The sequence below is a fragment of the Idiotropiscis lumnitzeri genome, chromosome 13, assembly GCF_059441095.1.
Source record: "Idiotropiscis lumnitzeri isolate Australia: NSW breed Sydney's pygmy pipehorse chromosome 13, RoL_Ilum_1.0, whole genome shotgun sequence".
NCBI classification, from domain to species: domain Eukaryota; kingdom Metazoa; phylum Chordata; class Actinopteri; order Syngnathiformes; family Syngnathidae; genus Idiotropiscis; species Idiotropiscis lumnitzeri.
In genome coordinates this window covers 11,480,604-11,497,677 of record NC_142403.1, presented here as the reverse complement: position 1 = coordinate 11,497,677, position 17,074 = coordinate 11,480,604, and the positions used below count along the sequence as shown (strand labels likewise).

Sequence of the window (17,074 nt, the reverse complement as noted above, 5' to 3'; positions counted from 1 at the left end):
ATTTCAAATTTGAGCATAAATGTGTTTATTTGACCTTTTTTTAGGGGGGGGTCTCTCCTTATCTGTCAATTGACATGTTTCCATTGTTGTCAGTGCTGATTTACACCTTCCGCTCAGCTGATGGGGCCTAATGTTTTCAAGCGCACAAGTGTGCCTAAAGCAGATTAAGAATTTAAGACAATTTAATGAACTCATGATTGTAATCTAGGGTTAATGTATTTTGCTGCACTTTAATCCCGACCACCACCACCCCCACTCCTCACCCCCAAGTGTTGTGGCCTGAAGCCAAACTGATCCGATGTGTACATGTGTGTTCTGGGGCGGTGTGTGTGTGTTGGCTGTGCAAATGGTCATTAATTACTCTGAGGCGGGCATGCCACTAATCAAACCACCCCTCATCCCTGTGATTATTCCTCAGTGCCCCCCCCCAGCATTGCAACAATCCCCTTAGCAAGCATGTTTAGACGACAGTAACCGTCACTCTTTTGTCGGCCTGCACACTCACTGTACACTTATTTTCTCAGCCAAGGCAGGTGGTCTGCGCAGTGAGGTCATACTGTCTGAAACATAAAGACAGGCGTGGGCGAGGGAGAGGGGTTTCGGGAGGTGGGGGTCATCCTCTTGGTCAGGACTCCAGACTAAAAACAATACTGAGTCTCCAGTGACTTTCTATTTCAGTTTTAAAAACAATGCTGTATGCAATTGCTCAGTTATGAAATCAAATTCAACCAAAACCATTTTCCGGACGTGGCACAATACACACCCACAATTCATTGACTCAAATCTATTCAAGTGTCAAATATGTAAGTTGTAATGAATAGTAAAGCAAATTGTAGTACTGATGTCCTTTTTTACAAGCAAACGTATTACATAAGCACCAATGTTAAACTTACTCTTTAAGCCTGTCCAACAAAACATTTGAGGAACAGATTTTTTATAACAATCAGCCCTCAGGGAGGAGCTGACTGGCCCAATTGAGGTTGATGATCCAACCTCAACATTAGGGACGGGATGCTACGATCCTTCTCTCTACCAGGGACGGATGATTTCTTCGGGCTTCCATCTCGGTCATCGGGGTGTCTTTACACTTCGGCTCACAGTATGTCAGGTTGCATTTCAATAGTCATAACGTCATGTGCAATTACAGTGTCACATTAAAACTAAAATGGTCACATAACAGAAAACTGAATAGCAGACCAGCAAATAATGAAACAACTTCAGAAATGAAAAAAGAAGAAATATAATTGACTCAAAACGTGCATTTTAAATGTTATTAATATCTTGAGTGGGGCAAAGCATGTTGGGAGGACTTCCCAGCAACGCTACATTATTATTATTAAATTTTATGGGGAGCCACAAACTCTTTGATCATCTACATTGAAGATAATTTTCGTTTATTTCCAGGGAGTGACTTCACCTTGCTTCAAGCTAAAAAAAAAAAAAAAGCCCTCGTCTTTTGTGTCTACTGTACTGCATACGTACATGCTTGCGACCTCGATTAGTTACGGGACGGGGTGCCAGGGTGCAAAAAGAGAAGGCGAAAGAGAAGAACACAGATGTTTGTCAGTGTTCCGAGAGAGAGGAAACCCAACACGTGCTTCATGGTGAACCGTAAAAAAAAAAAAAAGAAAAAACAGTCAACATTCAATCTAGGGACCGACGGCGTTTGTATCGAAAATATTTTAATGATTTAACATAGATACTTAATCGATACCGTGGCAAAAAAAATAAAACGAACAAAAAAACATTTTTCTATTGGAATAATATTTAGATTAATCTCTTCTTTAAATCAAGTTTGCACACGTGATATTTTTCTTTTTTTCAGGAGAACAACATTGCCACCTAGCGGGAAATTTAATGCACCTCAGTCAATACAAGACTCGATACAAACTCCAATTCCCATCTCTGGCGCAAACACACCGGAAATGACGCAACGCGCTTTCCGTTGCAGTCAAGGGCACCGAGATATTACGTTAGCTCAACTTTCGTTGACAACCTTGCACGTGTGTTTACTGGCGTCCTTTTAGACACTAGACCTATTAAACGACCCATTTTGCAGCGATGGACAGCTTCAGTTCGGGTTCGGACTTTTCAGTAGGTGGGGCAGGCGCTAAAATGGACACCGGCACGATCATGGAGCAGGTTAAAGTTCAAATCGCGGTGGCAAACGCACAGGAGCTGCTGCAGGTAAAATGCAATGAATTGCGGCTAAAGCTAACAATGTTCACACAAGATACAATTTGATGTAAAAGCGAACAACAACCGTTGATTTGAGTGTCCTGTTATTTTAGTCGCTGAATAGAAATGTGCTTACTTCATTCTGTCGTCAAAACGAGGAAGCGTTGATGAGTGACAACGTGTACACTAAAAGAAAGACCCATTTGTAAATAAACAAAACTTTCTCTTTTGTATTATTTCAGAGAATGACTGACAAGTGCTTCAAGAAGTGTATAGGCAAACCTGGAACTACACTGGACAACTCTGAGCAGGTACGTTTATCAAGAGTTCAACATGTTCACGTGCATATATTTCAAAATATTACAATGATAATGATCATGTTATTATTAGGGCTGGGCAACATTACAAATTCTATTCCCCATCAATCCGATGAGGTCTTTGTGATCACGATTAATTGCATCATTACAGACAAAATCCTAAAGTAGTGTATAGCACACTTATTTTACCTGCATTACCATATAAATGGAAGTGCCAGAACATTCATTTGGCTAACAGCCCTTGTAACTTTACCTAGGAAAAAGGGATCGTGCTCATATTTTCTACAGTTCCTAAAATGATCTCAAGAATGCACCGTAAGTCGCTTGATTGTTAGGACTCACCTGTTTGGTTCGCCTATGATGTTAATTACTGCCCGCCAGAATGTGCATTCTCTTTGTTTGCCTGGCAAAGAAGATACCTGCTGAAATTTACTACACTTCACATTCAATACTATGTTATCAATAACTATTTCTTTGCAAAACGTTTTTCATACATCAAGTGCAAATGTGCTTAAGTAATGTTTTAAATTGTAGTGAATAATTCGCTGAATGAAATGCCGTCCTAACAAGTTTATTTAGTTTTTCTTTTGCTTCTTTCGACGCGGCCATCAACTGTTACAAAAAAAAAACGTGATCAGTACATGTTCTCCAACTGGAGACCACCATCTGTACTTTACCGCTTAAATTAAATCCAGCTGGAAAGGTCTCATTTGCTCGATCGGCTTCCTTTCATATTGTGTTTGATTACTGGAAATTCACATTGGTCACATCATTAAAAATGATTTAATGGTAAAACTTTGTTGATATAACAAATGGCGAAATACGCACAGCTTTCCACCTGTTTTGACTTCATTCAATGTGCGCTCTCCCGCAATCAGAGGTGAGAGATTTTTATACAGTGAGCGACTTTCGCAATGAAAAAAAAAATTTGAATGCCATTAATGCACTATAAAATGACCAACAAACTAGTGAGTTAATGTGAAATTAATGTGTTAAATTGCCCAGCCCAAGTTAATACATTTCTCTTTATTAATCTCTTTCCTTCTGTTTTGACCTTACAGAAATGCATCGCCATGTGCATGGACCGGTATATGGATGCGTGGAATACTGTTTCCCGAACGTATAACTCCAGATTACAGAAGGAACGAGCTCGCATGTGAATGTGTAGCCCTTCCCACTCCTCCTTTCATTCTTTCTTTTCTTCCCTCCGTTTGACCACTGCTCACCCACGGAAATCTGACGTCTCGTGATGTTCTTGGGTTCCTCATGGTTGCTGCAACACCACTGCTGTTTTTTTCCCCTTCCTCTAGCAGGCTGGCACAGCTTGTGGACTGCAGCCGTAAAAATGTGGACAACATTCAATTGTGTAACTTTTTTTTTTTTATGCAATGATAAACTGGTGTTGTGCCTAAAAAGAAGTCTTGCCCAAGCACTTGTATGTCACAATATCTGGAAAAAAGTGCGTGTGAGTGATAAGTAGCAATAACTGACTTGTATTGTATAAAAACTTTTCAGCACAACCATTTTGAGGTTGACATCAATTTACTATCACACGAATCTCTACTGGATTCACACTCATTTATATAAAACACGTTTGGGGTTCTTAAAATAAATATGAATCATATTGCAACAAATATTTTGAGACTATAAAAGTGGTTTTATTTGGATCATATTCATTTTTGCAATGCTACTTCCAATCTCTTTTTTCAATGTTGCTTTATTTAATCTCTTTGTACCTAAAGTGTGCCTAAAATTGTGGCTGTGGTCCGTGTAGCCAAGAAGCTGCTACGTAGCTTCATATTAAAAAGCTGGATGATGACGTCCGTGATTGTTCACCGGTCTCCAATCTTGGAGAACAAAAACAAGTTTTTTTCTATTTGCTTTCCACCCGTCACACTATCTCCACCCTGCCCACAGTTGCTGACTTGTTCCGGCAGGCTCTACTTGAAGCTGCAGTGGGCACAGAACCTACAGGGTGAGCACAGACGTCAAAGGGAACCAATGTATTTTCTTTCTTTTTTGGGGGGGCAAAAACTCTCCCAGTCGTTGCCTCTGACCAGAAAGGTGCGATTTGTGGCGAGCTTGTCCATACTGTGCATGGAATTGTTGTCCAGAACAGCCAATAAATTGACGTCCATGTTGTCAAAATGAGTACAGATAGCCTTACTTTAGTGAGTTTGGGTAACCATATTTCCCTAACAAATATGCATTGCAACCAAGTTGATGTTAAGCAACATATCGTCATAGCAAGGGCTTTTCTTTGTCCACTTAAATCACACTTGAAATGAGATTGCACATAAACAGTACAGTATCGATCAAAGAAGTTGAAAGGAAAGCCATTTTTTTTTTTAAATGCATTGCACTGTTTGGAGCTGATTGATAGACAAACTGCTCATTATTTTCAGCAAGGCTGTGTTGCAGATTAGACAGAATGGCCATCAATTAAACAAAAATGACATAGCTGTTTCTTTCTATGTTTAATGTCTTGCGATAAGCAACTGAGCATTAGTATTTCACAATAGAAAAGTAGCTATTATGGTCAAATAAAATAATAATGTAGTGTCGCTGGGAGGTTCTCCCAGCATGCTTTGCACCACTAGCGCGCGTGTACATACAACATGCGTGCGAGTGTAATATTCCAATGTACACACGAACACTTGGAACGTACTGGTATTTTGTCTGAATTGTTTCATGCAATCAAGGCAGTGCTCATCTAGTTTTAGGGCATGAGGACTCATCGCGTTGCAAGGAAACTCGTTAATTCGTCTTTGGCGCCACCTGCTGACTAAGAAAAACACTCAACACACAATTCTCCCTTTTCAGTCTCATTTGAAGGGATGTGTGCCATCTTAAAGGGAAAATAATTAGATATCGTCGCACGACACTTTTCGCATGATCAGAATTGTTGCCTGGGCATTCAACATGCAAGCATCCAGCCCATTGAAGCTTTTTTGCTTTAATTTCCTTCGTATGAAAATTTTCCAAATCTGCGATTTTCTCTTTTGCTATTCAATGTGTTATCATGAGGCACGAAAATGCTCATTTTGACCCGCAAACTGTCATGCAAAATTGCTCATTTCGATCTTTCTTTGCATAGGATATGAACAAATATTGTGATATGTGGTGACTCTTCAAATGAGGAATGGGGAACATTTTCTTACATTTATTTGTGAGTCATACTAAAGTTCTAAAATGTATGCTGTAACGGTGCAATAGTGGTTAGCACGTCTTGTCTCACAGTTTGGGTGAGGTTTGAATAAATACCGTATATGGAATAAATACTAAATAGTTTGCATTCCCATTGCCTCTGAGCAATAGTTCAAGATTGTCCCTGTATCTTCCAGATGATAGAGAGGATGGCCCAGAGAAGTTGAGATGGTTCCACAGTGTTGCAAACGGCATCCATGACCACACAAGTCAATCCTGCAGTGACTGAGATTGATGTAAAAACGCCCAAAAAGAATGCCGTCATGTCCACTTGGCTTATCGTCGGTTCAAGCTGCTGTATTTTTGCCTCAGTCGCTTCAGAGAGGCAGATGTGACGACATCCAACTCCGTACAGAAGTCACTTGAGTGTAGATCCCCGGAAAACCTACTCGGCCGCATCCGTGTCCCCAGCTGGTTACCCCGGCGACGAACCATTGGCCCGAGCCCTCTCGACAGGTCAGAGGCCCGCCAGAGTCTCCCTGGATGTCGGACAAGACACAAGTGCGTTTTCTGACATGAAATAGTGGACCTGCGTAAGAGTCATATTGTGAGAAAAAAACATTAGCCATTCCAAGCAACAGTCACACCTATTCAAAACTATAACACACACTTTCACAAGAGAATTGTAGTTTATTAAGTTAAATATAACCTGCTTCACGAGCAGCTGTTTATATGAAAGCCGTTGTAACCCGTCATTTTTGAAAGTGTATTTATTGCCATCATTTGTTGTACGACACACAGTTTTGTCAGGAGGCCTTTGAGGCAAATATGCTGCGCGTCTTACCAAACACGTGTCCCTGCCGCCGTCCATGGAACCAGCACACATCATGTGAGGAGTCAGGTTGTCTCCATACGACTGACGGCAGTCTGCCTGCTCAATGATGCTCACCGGCGCTTTTTGCAGCAGATTGGTCAGTGACCCTTCCAAGTGACAAATGGATGTGAGTGACTTTCATATAGCGACGATATGGGAAAAAATAAATCAGTCAGTTTAACAAACTATATGACATGCACATATGCTGTAGCCTAGGCAATATTCAGCTTTTAGTGAAATTTCAAGACGAACCTAACTTTAATTTTGACCTCTGGACTTTTAAATGCACATGTTAATGAGTTTAGAATGTCACATCAGCATGTTGGCTCATAAGGAGAGGCTGCATGTCATTAAACGAAAGACACACTATTAGTAGCAAATAAATACTTTTCAGACCAATTACAATAAATACATTTGGATAATTTTTCATAGCATACGTGATGATCTCACAAACGTGTTGCGGCTGACTGAGAATCACGAAAGCAAGGTCTAGCAAATGGAAGGCTATATGGATGATTTAAGACCAGTTTTGAAAAGCTTTTCTTACCGCCTTCCCTCACGGATCCCCATCCCGAGATGTAGCACTCGGCATCTTGCAAGAAGCGGTGCGTTGGTGACGGGAGACAGACGGACTGGATGGTGGCGGACACGGGGGCCGGGATGAGCAGTTCCAGCAGGGCCACGTCGTGGTCCATGCTTGTGTCGTTGAAAGCTGGGTGGATGATGACGCGCTGGATGGGAATGAGCACGGATCCCACACCGGAGCGCAGCACCGATCCCAGGCTCACGGCCCAGTGGGCGGGGCTGGGATCACTGTGGGTGGGCGGGACTTGAAGTAGGTCAAAGTGCACAACTACATCATTGGGAAAACATCAATAATTGGATCACATTTGGGGATCATCTCCCAATATTTGCAATTGTTTCCAAATTTATTATAATAATCCAATAATATAATCTAATAACATAATATACTCAATTATTTTCTAAATATTTGACTCACAGATAATTTATTAAATAATAATTGCCTTCAGGTTAAATCAGCCATTCTCAAAAGAAACAAAGAAAATCATAGTGGCAATTTATTTAAAAAAAAAAAAAAAAAAAGAAGAAAATTCCAAATTACATTTTGGTTAGAGACCTTAAAAGAAAAAATTCTGGTACATTTTTGTTTCATTAAAATGACCAGAAACAAGGGTTCCCTCTTGGCCAGTCTAGGCTGATAGTGAACTGTTGGAAAGGAACTAGAGTGTGTGTGTATGTGTGCGTGCGTGCGTGTGTGTGTGTGTGTGAGAGAAACCTTTTGAAGCAGTGCGCAGCCGTCAGTAACCATTTGCTGTGAACGAGAGTGGCGCCACAATGGTGGAGTCTCTGGTACTGAAGGCTGCCGATCCAAGGCCACTCCCCCCTGCGAGCCGTGACCCCACCCACAATCCGATTGGCGCCCAACGCAGGACGCTCGCCACAGTCTGAAATGAAAAAAAAAAACAAAAAACCTGGAATCACCTTCAATGCTTCCCTCCAACTGAGTTTCAAACTCTACTTGAAATATTTAAAGCAACCGCAGTTTCTTTCGTCAGCTTGGTTGGGACAGTCTGCGACGCCGTCACATTCTGGATTGAACTTGTTGATACAGAAAGTGGCACTGCATTGGAAGCTTCCACTACAGTTGGACACTAGAAGACATCACAGAGGTGCGCTAAGATCGATAAGAAACAAACAATAAAAAATGAAAGATTTGCTATTGCTCATTTGGATGATACCAAAATGTGGTGGAACAGATTCGGCATCCATGGCGATTGTCCCGGGAAGTGCAGAATCGTCAGCGCTCTCGGCTGGAGCGGTGACCGGCAGAGTGAGATCATGTTTGGGGGAGTAATGAGCCGAGCTGGGCTCTGCATGACTCAGTATCCAGCTGCGGAGCTTGGTGACCCGCGAGTAAACTCCGGGCCTGTAAATCTGAGCACAGCCTATTCCCCAACTCACCACCCCTGCCAAGAAAAACCTCCCGGGAGCGCCCTCGCACACCAAAGGTCCCCCGGAATCACCCTGCAAATGCACAAAGTCTTAATCCGGTTTCAGATAAGCAAAGGGAGTGGAGGTGTAAAGTCTCCTGTAATTTTTGATCGGACAAATTGAAATGCGATTGCCGCCCCAACAAGCAGCACTGACCTGACAGGAGTCCACCTTGCCCTGCAGGAATCCCGCGCACATCATGTTGGATGTGATCGAGCCTCTGTACACGGGCAGCTTGCTGCACAATTTGGAGTCGATGATTTTCACCACCGCCTTCTGCAGTGTGGAAGGCATCTCGGCTGAAAGATAGTTGAGTGCCCATGGAAACGTTCAAGCATTTGAGAAAGTTCTTGTGATACTGGAATTCAAGTTGACATAACATGATAAAAATGAACTTGAGGACTTGCTGCACAATTTTCAGTATTTGTTGCTGCGTGACTCACAACTAAACTGGTGCAGAGATCCCCATCCTGACACCACACATCTCTGTCCAGGCGCAAAGACGTGAGACGTGGCAGGCAGACAGGCCGGTTGGACGTAGGGGCCGAAGGTGAGCGGGCGCTCCAGCTCCAGCACGGCCACATCAACGTCGCTCGTCATGGCGTTGTAGTCCGGAGACGTCGTCAGGCTTTTGATGTTAATTGTTTTAGACTCGGACTCCTCCCCGCTCACCAGACTGGCCCCCACCAAGGCTGTCCACTCTTTGGGGTTGTTGGCGCTCGAAATGGGAAACAAAGCACAAAGTCTGGTATGTCCGACCAACACTAATGTCGTGTTCATAATACCATTTAAGTTCAAAATGAATGAATGAATATATTGCAATTGTGCAATTTTAGGAGGCTGAGTGGGCTGCTCTTTAGTGTGAGTCAGTCCAGTCATTTAAAATGTGTTATTTGTATTACTGTCAAAATTAAAGCGTCAGCTTGAGATGAATTTAATTTTTTTTTAACACAGTTAAATATTTTAACTAAGTTAACTCAATTTTATTTCCTGCAAAAACAGTAGTTGAAAAATGTGATTTATGGCAATTAATTACAGATTTTTGGGGGATTAATTAGTAAAAAAAAATATTTCTTGACAGCACTAATGATTTTTTGAATTAATTAATTAATAATTATAATTAAATAACCAATTATTGAACAATATAATTACAAAAATGTTTCATGTGTATGTACAACTGTACTTTAATGATACTTTGAATAAAAAAGGAACCAATTGGCCAATAAGGTGAATCAATACCAAATATTTAAACATTTGAAATTAATTAGTACATTAAAAAAACTGCACAATAAATAAACTGAAAAATAATACAACAGGACTCTTGATAATCTAAATACTCGGTGAGCCGGAATAAAGAACAAAAGTATTGACACATACTTCATTGTTGACATTTCAGAGTGGCTATTTTTTTTTTTTTTTTTTTACTTTCAGTCTGTAAAGTAGTTGAACCAAGCAGCACCTACGTTTCAAAGCAGTGCGCGGCACTGACCAGCCACCGTTCGTTGATGATGGAGGCTCCACATGTGTGCTGTCCATGCAGCCTGAGACTGACCTGCCACGGCAGCTCCCCTTGTCGGGCATCTTCGCCGCCCACGATACGATTCCCTGTGGCGCTACGCGTGCCGCAGGCTGGAGGCGGGGGCAGGGAGGAGAGAGAATAGAATGAGGTCAAGGATTCTATCATCAAAAACAAACAGAACAAAAAAAGGATGCTTTACCACATCGAGCTTCGTCGGATGCATCTGCACAGTCTGAGACAAAGTCACACTCCGGGTTTAATTTGGTGACGCATTCGCCATTATCACACGTGAAGGCGCTCTCTGGACAACTTTCTAAGAAAAAGACAGACTTGGATGGATGTTTTCTGAGTGGCTAAACGATGAGCCAGCTAAATGATCATTAAACAAATCTGTGCCGTTAGCATCTCTCCGGCGACTGAGTCACGCACCGCACGTTTTTATTTATTTATTTATTTTTGTGCTGGGAGCTTAATGGTTTGAGGGCTGACTATTTTTATGAATAAGACCGGGAGGGTCGCGGCCGGAGGCTGGGGGACTGACAGGCAAAAAAAGGGTCAATTGCCCAGCTCTGGAAACGAGGACGTAAAAAAAATACTGATATCACCTGAGTGAAATGTATTCCGAGTATGATTCACTCACCCTCACCCAGCGTATCATCTCCGATACTATAAAAGGACTTGCCACTGGCACCTGGGAAGAAAGTAGAAGGATAAAATCCACGTGAAATGTGTCTGAGCCGTACGACAAGGCACAGCACAGAACTAACAGGTGACTATTGTTTCCGACCCAGTAAGACGATAGCACTGATGTGTCCAAACTCAGGAACCTCCAGCGGGTTGCCGTGCATCACCGAGGTCAGCCCCGCCCTCAACAGGTCCTGGATGAAGTTTTCTGAATACTGCTGGAATTTTGAAACCGTGAAGACCAGTCTGACTGTTGCCATCACATCACCGTTCATGTTGCTGAGAGAAGAAAAAAAAAAAGCACTATTTCCACCTCTCCAAAATGAAAAAGAAGATTACATTTTGCTTCTTGGATGAACTCACCCAAAGGCAATAATATTACAGTCGACATAGTGATGCGATATGGATGAGGAAGCGAAAACATTTTTGATCTGTGAAAATAAAAAGAGAACAATTGAGCATGAAATTGATTTTATTGTGGTGAAAGCCTGCTCGATACCTTTGAAATTAGCACGGATGTTAGGACTAAAGAGAATCCTGAGTTTGGATCCTGCAGAGCCGGATCGTGCTTGAGACCTTTCAGCTCAACAGTCTCCATAAAGTAATGCTGCTCCTGGATCAGGTACGCTGCACACAAACGCATGCAGAGTGGACCACACATGTGCTCAAAGTCGAACAAAATGATATTCGCAAATTTGATGTCGATGTTGGAGAAAAGCATCACCGATAAGCAGTCCTACAAAGACTCCGGCCATGAGGAAGAAGAGGAGGCAGAATATGAGGGCACTCCTGGAGCAGGCGGGGCTGCAGGGAGCAGGTGAGGGTCCCGCAGCGGACCACGTGCCGCCTCCATCATTCGTCATCTTCTTGCTCGATTTACAACACTGGCCTATTCACATGGCAGGCTGCAAAAGTTCAGCGCATGAAGGCTTTCAAATTATTCGACTTTGTTTCCATTCATCGGCCACAACATTTGGTACACTTGCACAACATTGTTCTGTGTTGTGATGACCCAGAGCGATTCTGTCTTCACAAAGACAATAACGCTGCATTGGAAGTGACATTCATTTAAGATTTTGTTGCTGTCGCTGCACTGCATTGTACTGATATATAAGTGCTGTTAAGCAATTAAAAATTGTAACTAATTAATCGCAGAAAAAAGCCATAATTAATTGCGAGTAATCAAAAGTTTCAACTACTATTTTTTGTGAAGCTTGTAACAGATATTTACATGAACAAAATCTTGGAATGAATGTAAAATCACTGAACGTTAAATATATTTTAATTAAAAAACTGTTCCAATAACTTTCTTTGATCCTTGAATATGATCTAAATGGAGTCATCGCTACAGGCATTTTTCCTAGAAACAATTCTCAAAACTTATACAGTCCATTTAGTTCTGCCCACAAGCATCACACTCCAGCAGGGTTGGTTTGCAGCTTGAGTGTTTTGTTCTGAGATAATGTGCTAAAGATATATAGCTAATAAGGTACAGTGTTTGAATTTTAAAAAGTATTCAAAACTCAGTTAAAATAATTAACTATGTTAAAAATGTTAAATTGAATCTCCAGAGTTAACGCTTTAATATTTACAGCCCTAATATATCCACACAGTACATTTTGAGATGCACTCAGCAATGGCATAGGTTGTATAAAAAATACAAACACCTCATCAAATAAAGCGTGAAAGTGTGCAGCAACAGTGACTTTGTGAATGTGTATAAAATATTTCATATTTCAAAAAGTATACTCACTTGTTCCCTCAGCCCAGTGAATGAGGAAAGGTCGGCAAGACGCGCTATTTGTTCCGCCTGAGCAGGGGGGCGTGTCCTACAGGTAACTCACCTTTTTCCGTTGACTGATCCCAAATCCCTCACTGGGTTTAAATGTGTGTTTTATTTTTCAAAGTCACACCCTGCATTATCTGCATCAAGAAAAAAAAAAAAGAAGCTCATGTCAACTTCTGAAAGAACAACTTCCGTTAAGCTGCTCTCAAGAGCCTCCTTGTTCTGCAAACGTGCACCTATGTGCTCCGCCGACACGCTGACTGGACAAAGGGAGGAGCTAAGAAGGCTGGAATTTGTTTTCCGTGCAGGATCACATCACCAGGAATAGTCGACAGTGCCCAAATTGTTTCACACATTACTTCGTATTCAACGTACAGTCCCAACACGAGCGTCAGGTTGCTTGCGGGCTTGCTTGCACTCATCCGCCAACTTTCTGCTCAAAGCAGTTAATCCCAAGAAGGCGTTTTTGCTGGTGTGCACACAAGCTCATCTTTGCAACACACTCGGACAAATAGACACAACGGGGGAAATGTTTGAAAAAGAGGGTGGAGCTAATGCCCATAAGAATAAGGTGTTGCCACCTGAGGATTTGCTGCAGGATTGGAACAGTTTGGGATTTTTCATTATAGTTTATAGGTTTTTATTTTGTTTTTGACTTTTAATTCCGTTGGATTTCATGAGTTTTTATCGTTAGTTTATTTGTTTCTATTTTTCGAATATGCTTCATTTTAGTTTAGTTTTTCGTAGTTTTACCATTAGTTTTAGTTTGTCTTTGATATATGCCGTATTTGTGACAAAAATGTGTGGAGTGCAGGATAAAAAAGGTCACTAAATATTGTATAATGAATTGCAATTCTCAAACAACAGTTTGACCTTTGACCTCATAAACTAATTTACAAATACATTTAACATTTTATGAAATATTTTATTTCTTTATTTTTCGAAATTTCATTATTCAAACCGGGAGGGACTCAGAGTTGAGCCGCTGCTCCTGCGCATTGAGAAGAGCCAGATGAGGAGGCTCGGGCATCTTGTCAGGATGTCTCCTGCTCGCCTACCTGGTGAGGTGACCCCGGCAGGTCCGTTTGGGAGGAGGCCCTGAGGATGAGCCAGGACACGCTGGAGAGACGATGTTTTCCAGATAGCCTCGAAATCCCCCAGGAGAAGTTGGACAATGTGGCTGGGGAGAGAAAAGTCTGGGCTTCCCTGCTTAGCCTCCTGCGCCCGCAATCCAACGTCAGATAAGCAAATGAGAATTAATGAATGAACATATAATGTGAGTAAAATGAGCAATATATATGTACATTGAAATGAAACATTTTTGTTTTCTATCGTAAATGGTTAATTTACTTACAGTTAATAGTAAAATAAAAAAAAGTAAAATACACAACCCTAAATAAATTGACATTTTTTTTATTTTAACACCTAATTGGTTGAGTATTTCAAATCATTTCTGTCATAAAAAATGAAATGAAAATATGAGAATGATTAGATTGTTTAAAATGAACTATTTTGTTTTTTTTTACTTCATCTTAGAATGAGCAGGCGGCTTTGAAAATCAAATTTGGTCCCTGATCACTACTTGCCCATGTCTGATTTAATGAATATTAATGCGTCCACTTTATGAATCGAACTAAAGTAACAAATGATGCCGTATTCCATTGTACGCGCAGCCGTAACTCTGGGTCAGATCCAGTAAAATAGCTACATCCATTTTTTTCCTTTAACAATATGCTTGTTATAGCTTGGAGCTCCATAGAACTGCACCATGTCAGATTGAGGTGTTTATAAAAACAGGGTTGATTCTTTACTTCATGATAGGAGGGCGAAGAAATCACAAATGGCTCTTAGTATGATGCAGTGAAGTTCTACTCCACTTTAAATAATATACAAGTCATGCACAGCTCATGTTAATTTCTATTGGTTGCTATAAATGACAGATTTGGTCACAGAGGTTACAAATTAAATTAGCAAATGTGTACTGAAATTGCTCAATCAGGTATCACTGAATCCTTTCTCACCTGAGCCTATTGGGTTGTCGAGCTGCATGGTAATATTACAAAAATATTATATACGCATAATGTCTAAATATAAAGTAAGCACATAAACAATATGAAAGTACAAAACTCAAAATAGCTTTATTTTTTATCAAAAACAAATGTTTATGGGTTGACTCATTCGTGACAAAGAAAACATTGATACTTTCCAAGCCTCAACTGAAATTCTCACATGACAAAGTGAAGCGCTTGCAGTTTTGTTTTTGAGCTGACGAACTTGCATATGTTTAAAAAAAAACAACACAAAGAGGGACAGCTACTACAATCTTAAAATGGAAAACATAAAAGAAAAATATCCCGATGCACATTTTTATACATAAGCGAACGTTAGCCATCCTGTTGTTGTATGAAAGGATTGGGAATCGCCTCCATGCCGTCCTGTGGACAAATGAGCACCACGGACGTCCCCCTGCAGACCACCAGCCCCAGTTGCCTGGTGTCTTCTGTCAGTTTGAGTTGGTCATCGGGATCTGGACACACAGGGATATAATAAATGTTATAAAACAGGAAAAAAAAAATCACATCTCATTTGCACACTATATTTGTTAATATGGTTGTAGTTTTAGTCCAACTGTGTCAAGTATGGTATGTTAGTGCAGTTTACCAAACGTTATAGAACCAAGGCACCCATTTAATATTAGAAAAATCTCTCGGCAGGTGTTCCTAATGTCACGGGCAATCAGAGTGCACTTTAAAAAGGAAAAAGACACAAAATACAGGACTTACCACGCATATACTCGATGGTACCATCCAGTACAAGATTCAATAGTGGGTCGAAACCTTTAAGGACACCGCTAGCTGAAAAGGAAAACAAAGTGAAACAAACACATCCATGCTGAATTGTGACGTCATATCCAACGCAGATGCGCGTGTACGCGCACCTTCTCGTCCTCCTTGAAACTTGACACGAATTGGCTTGTCGATGTATTTAGACAAGTCAAAGATACTCTCCTTCTTCTTCTTGTCTTTGTCCTAATAAACACAGCGGAATGTTATCATTTAGTAGCGTTCAAAAGCGTGAGGCTCACAACACAGGTTAGCAACGGGCTATGTAGTCGGCAAATGAATTAGCAGCCTTTCGTATGAGTCCAATCCGAAAACAAGCACTTGCTGTGACCCGCAAACCATCGCGAGAGGCGACACGATGCCGTTTAAGAATGTTTGTGTGAACGGTGATGATATAAAGTGAATGGAATTGAAACGAAAACGCAAACTGCGCAAACTCACCGCCATGTTGGTTTCAAAACCCGGAAGAGAAACTTTGACCTCGATCGGGTTCCGCCAATCAAATTCCTTGCGCACAAAATGGAGGGACTGACGTCAGAGTTTGAACACCGACACCCGCACCCTCACTTTTCTTTCATAATGCTTTACACAAATATAATATTCTTCACTCGACCACCTTTACCTTGCAGAACAGCGACGTGATGTGTTTTTATATATCCTATTTCGTATTATTTTCCATCTCACTATTTATTCTCTTATTTATCTAATTTATATATTTAATTGAATTATTGTTGTATTGCACTGGAGAGGGGAGTTCTCTAATCTCGTTGCACACTTGAGTCCAATGACAATAAAGGGATTTTTGATTCCGATTCTAAACCATATTTCAAATCTCATCCTTTAAGATAAAGAGTCTGCAGCAAATAATTCAAAACATGATCCACATTAGTTTTTTTCTTGGTTGGCATGTTAATGAACATTTTAATAGTTACAGTGCTGCAAGTAATGCAGTCCGTAGCTTGTGCAGAACATATTATACATTTGCGAAATAAAATATCACATCAGACGATGTTTAAGAATCAGGATTTGTTTTCATACCACTTCTCCATGTTGCACTGAACCAGCAGAAGGGACGCAAAGTGTCTATTAATATGACCAGTTGGTAGGCTGCAACCCAAAGGTCACTAGGCACCGTGCATAAGACGGTTGCTTGTTGTGATATGGCCTGCACATCAAACAACGTTCTCTCTGAGCGGACAAACCAACACGAGGAAGATGTCTCTATTTTCCAGCCTGACGTCATGCTGCAAGTAGATGGAGAGTCTTTTTACACCAACCGTCGCCAGCTTGCGTTTCAGAGCCCCTACTTCCGGGCTCTCTTCTTTGGCTATGGCGTTGAAAGCACGAAAAGGAAAATAGAGCTCAGAGGGCTGCACTTGCAGCAGTTCAAGGTGTTAATGCACCACAGCCGCCCTTCCAATCTCACTCTGGACAGAGAAAATGTTTTGGGGATCCTTGAGACTGCGGATTTCCTCCAGCTGGAGCGAGCCAAGCTGCTGTGCTGCAAGTTCCTTGAACTCACGTTCAATGCTGGTTTTTCTTCTTTTTTTTTTTTTAAATTGTTTTCATATTTTGGACTTTCCAGAAATCCCCAGCCATTTCACACTCCAACACATGCCGAATATTATTAATTTGAGTTTGTCAATAATAAAAAATAGTTTTTAACATTTATATATAAAAAATCAATAGGCCACTGAGAATGTGGGGCTGCCA

At 41.1% G+C, this 17,074-nt stretch overlaps 3 protein-coding genes across 3 annotated transcripts; 1 reads left to right on the top strand and 2 right to left on the bottom strand.

The window, feature by feature from the left end:
* Positions 1–1,903: 1,903 nt before the first annotated feature.
* On the top strand, positions 1,904–4,131 carry timm13 (translocase of inner mitochondrial membrane 13 homolog (yeast)). The gene is made up of 3 exons (XM_088313250.1): positions 1,904–2,187; positions 2,421–2,489; positions 3,557–4,131. Exons 1-3 carry the CDS (start codon positions 2,062–2,064, stop codon positions 3,653–3,655), a joined length of 294 nt encoding a protein of 97 aa, XP_088169376.1. The 5' UTR covers positions 1,904–2,061; the 3' UTR covers positions 3,656–4,131.
* A 968-nt stretch (positions 4,132–5,099) lies between these two features.
* tmprss9 (transmembrane serine protease 9) lies at positions 5,100–12,724 on the bottom strand. Its single transcript, XM_088313441.1, has 16 exons — positions 12,486–12,724; positions 11,457–11,637; positions 11,232–11,359; positions 11,096–11,163; positions 10,836–11,011; positions 10,689–10,739; positions 10,248–10,361; positions 9,993–10,158; positions 8,973–9,247; positions 8,686–8,828; positions 8,277–8,562; positions 8,076–8,189; positions 7,814–7,982; positions 7,064–7,329; positions 6,487–6,623; positions 5,100–6,181 (listed from the first exon to the last, which is right to left on the bottom strand). Exons 2-16 carry the CDS (start codon positions 11,593–11,595, stop codon positions 6,020–6,022), a joined length of 2,394 nt encoding a protein of 797 aa, XP_088169567.1. The 5' UTR covers positions 11,596–11,637; positions 12,486–12,724; the 3' UTR covers positions 5,100–6,019.
* A 1,913-nt stretch (positions 12,725–14,637) lies between these two features.
* On the bottom strand, positions 14,638–15,946 carry lsm7 (LSM7 homolog, U6 small nuclear RNA and mRNA degradation associated). The gene is made up of 4 exons (XM_088312778.1): positions 15,803–15,946; positions 15,457–15,547; positions 15,302–15,373; positions 14,638–15,045 (listed from the first exon to the last, which is right to left on the bottom strand). Exons 1-4 carry the CDS (start codon positions 15,806–15,808, stop codon positions 14,903–14,905), a joined length of 312 nt encoding a protein of 103 aa, XP_088168904.1. The 5' UTR covers positions 15,809–15,946; the 3' UTR covers positions 14,638–14,902.
* Between the last annotated feature and the right edge of the window lie 1,128 nt (positions 15,947–17,074).

Bases quoted from the DNA above. Each gene is read 5' to 3' on its own strand.
- timm13 (XM_088313250.1), top strand. From the start codon at position 2,062: ATGGACAGCTTCAGTTCGGGTTCGGACTTTTCAGTAGGTGGGGCAGGC. The intron at 2,188-2,420 runs GTAAAATGCAAT...GTATTATTTCAG, and splicing joins ACGCACAGGAGCTGCTGCAG to AGAATGACTGACAAGTGCTT. The intron at 2,490-3,556 runs GTACGTTTATCA...TTGACCTTACAG, and splicing joins CACTGGACAACTCTGAGCAG to AAATGCATCGCCATGTGCAT.
- tmprss9 (XM_088313441.1), bottom strand. From the start codon at position 11,595: ATGACGAATGATGGAGGCGGCACGTGGTCCGCTGCGGGACCCTCACCT. The intron at 8,563-8,685 runs GTCAGTGCTGCT...GTGCATTTGCAG, and splicing joins GCAAGGTGGACTCCTGTCAG to GGTGATTCCGGGGGACCTTT. The intron at 7,330-7,813 runs GTTTCTCTCACA...GCCCACCCACAG, and splicing joins GCTGCGCACTGCTTCAAAAG to TGATCCCAGCCCCGCCCACT.
- lsm7 (XM_088312778.1), bottom strand. The intron at 15,374-15,456 runs GTGCGCGTACAC...TTTCCTTTTCAG, and splicing joins GTTTCAAGGAGGACGAGAAG to CTAGCGGTGTCCTTAAAGGT. The intron at 15,046-15,301 runs GTAAGTCCTGTA...CTGTGTGTCCAG, and splicing joins TACCATCGAGTATATGCGTG to ATCCCGATGACCAACTCAAA.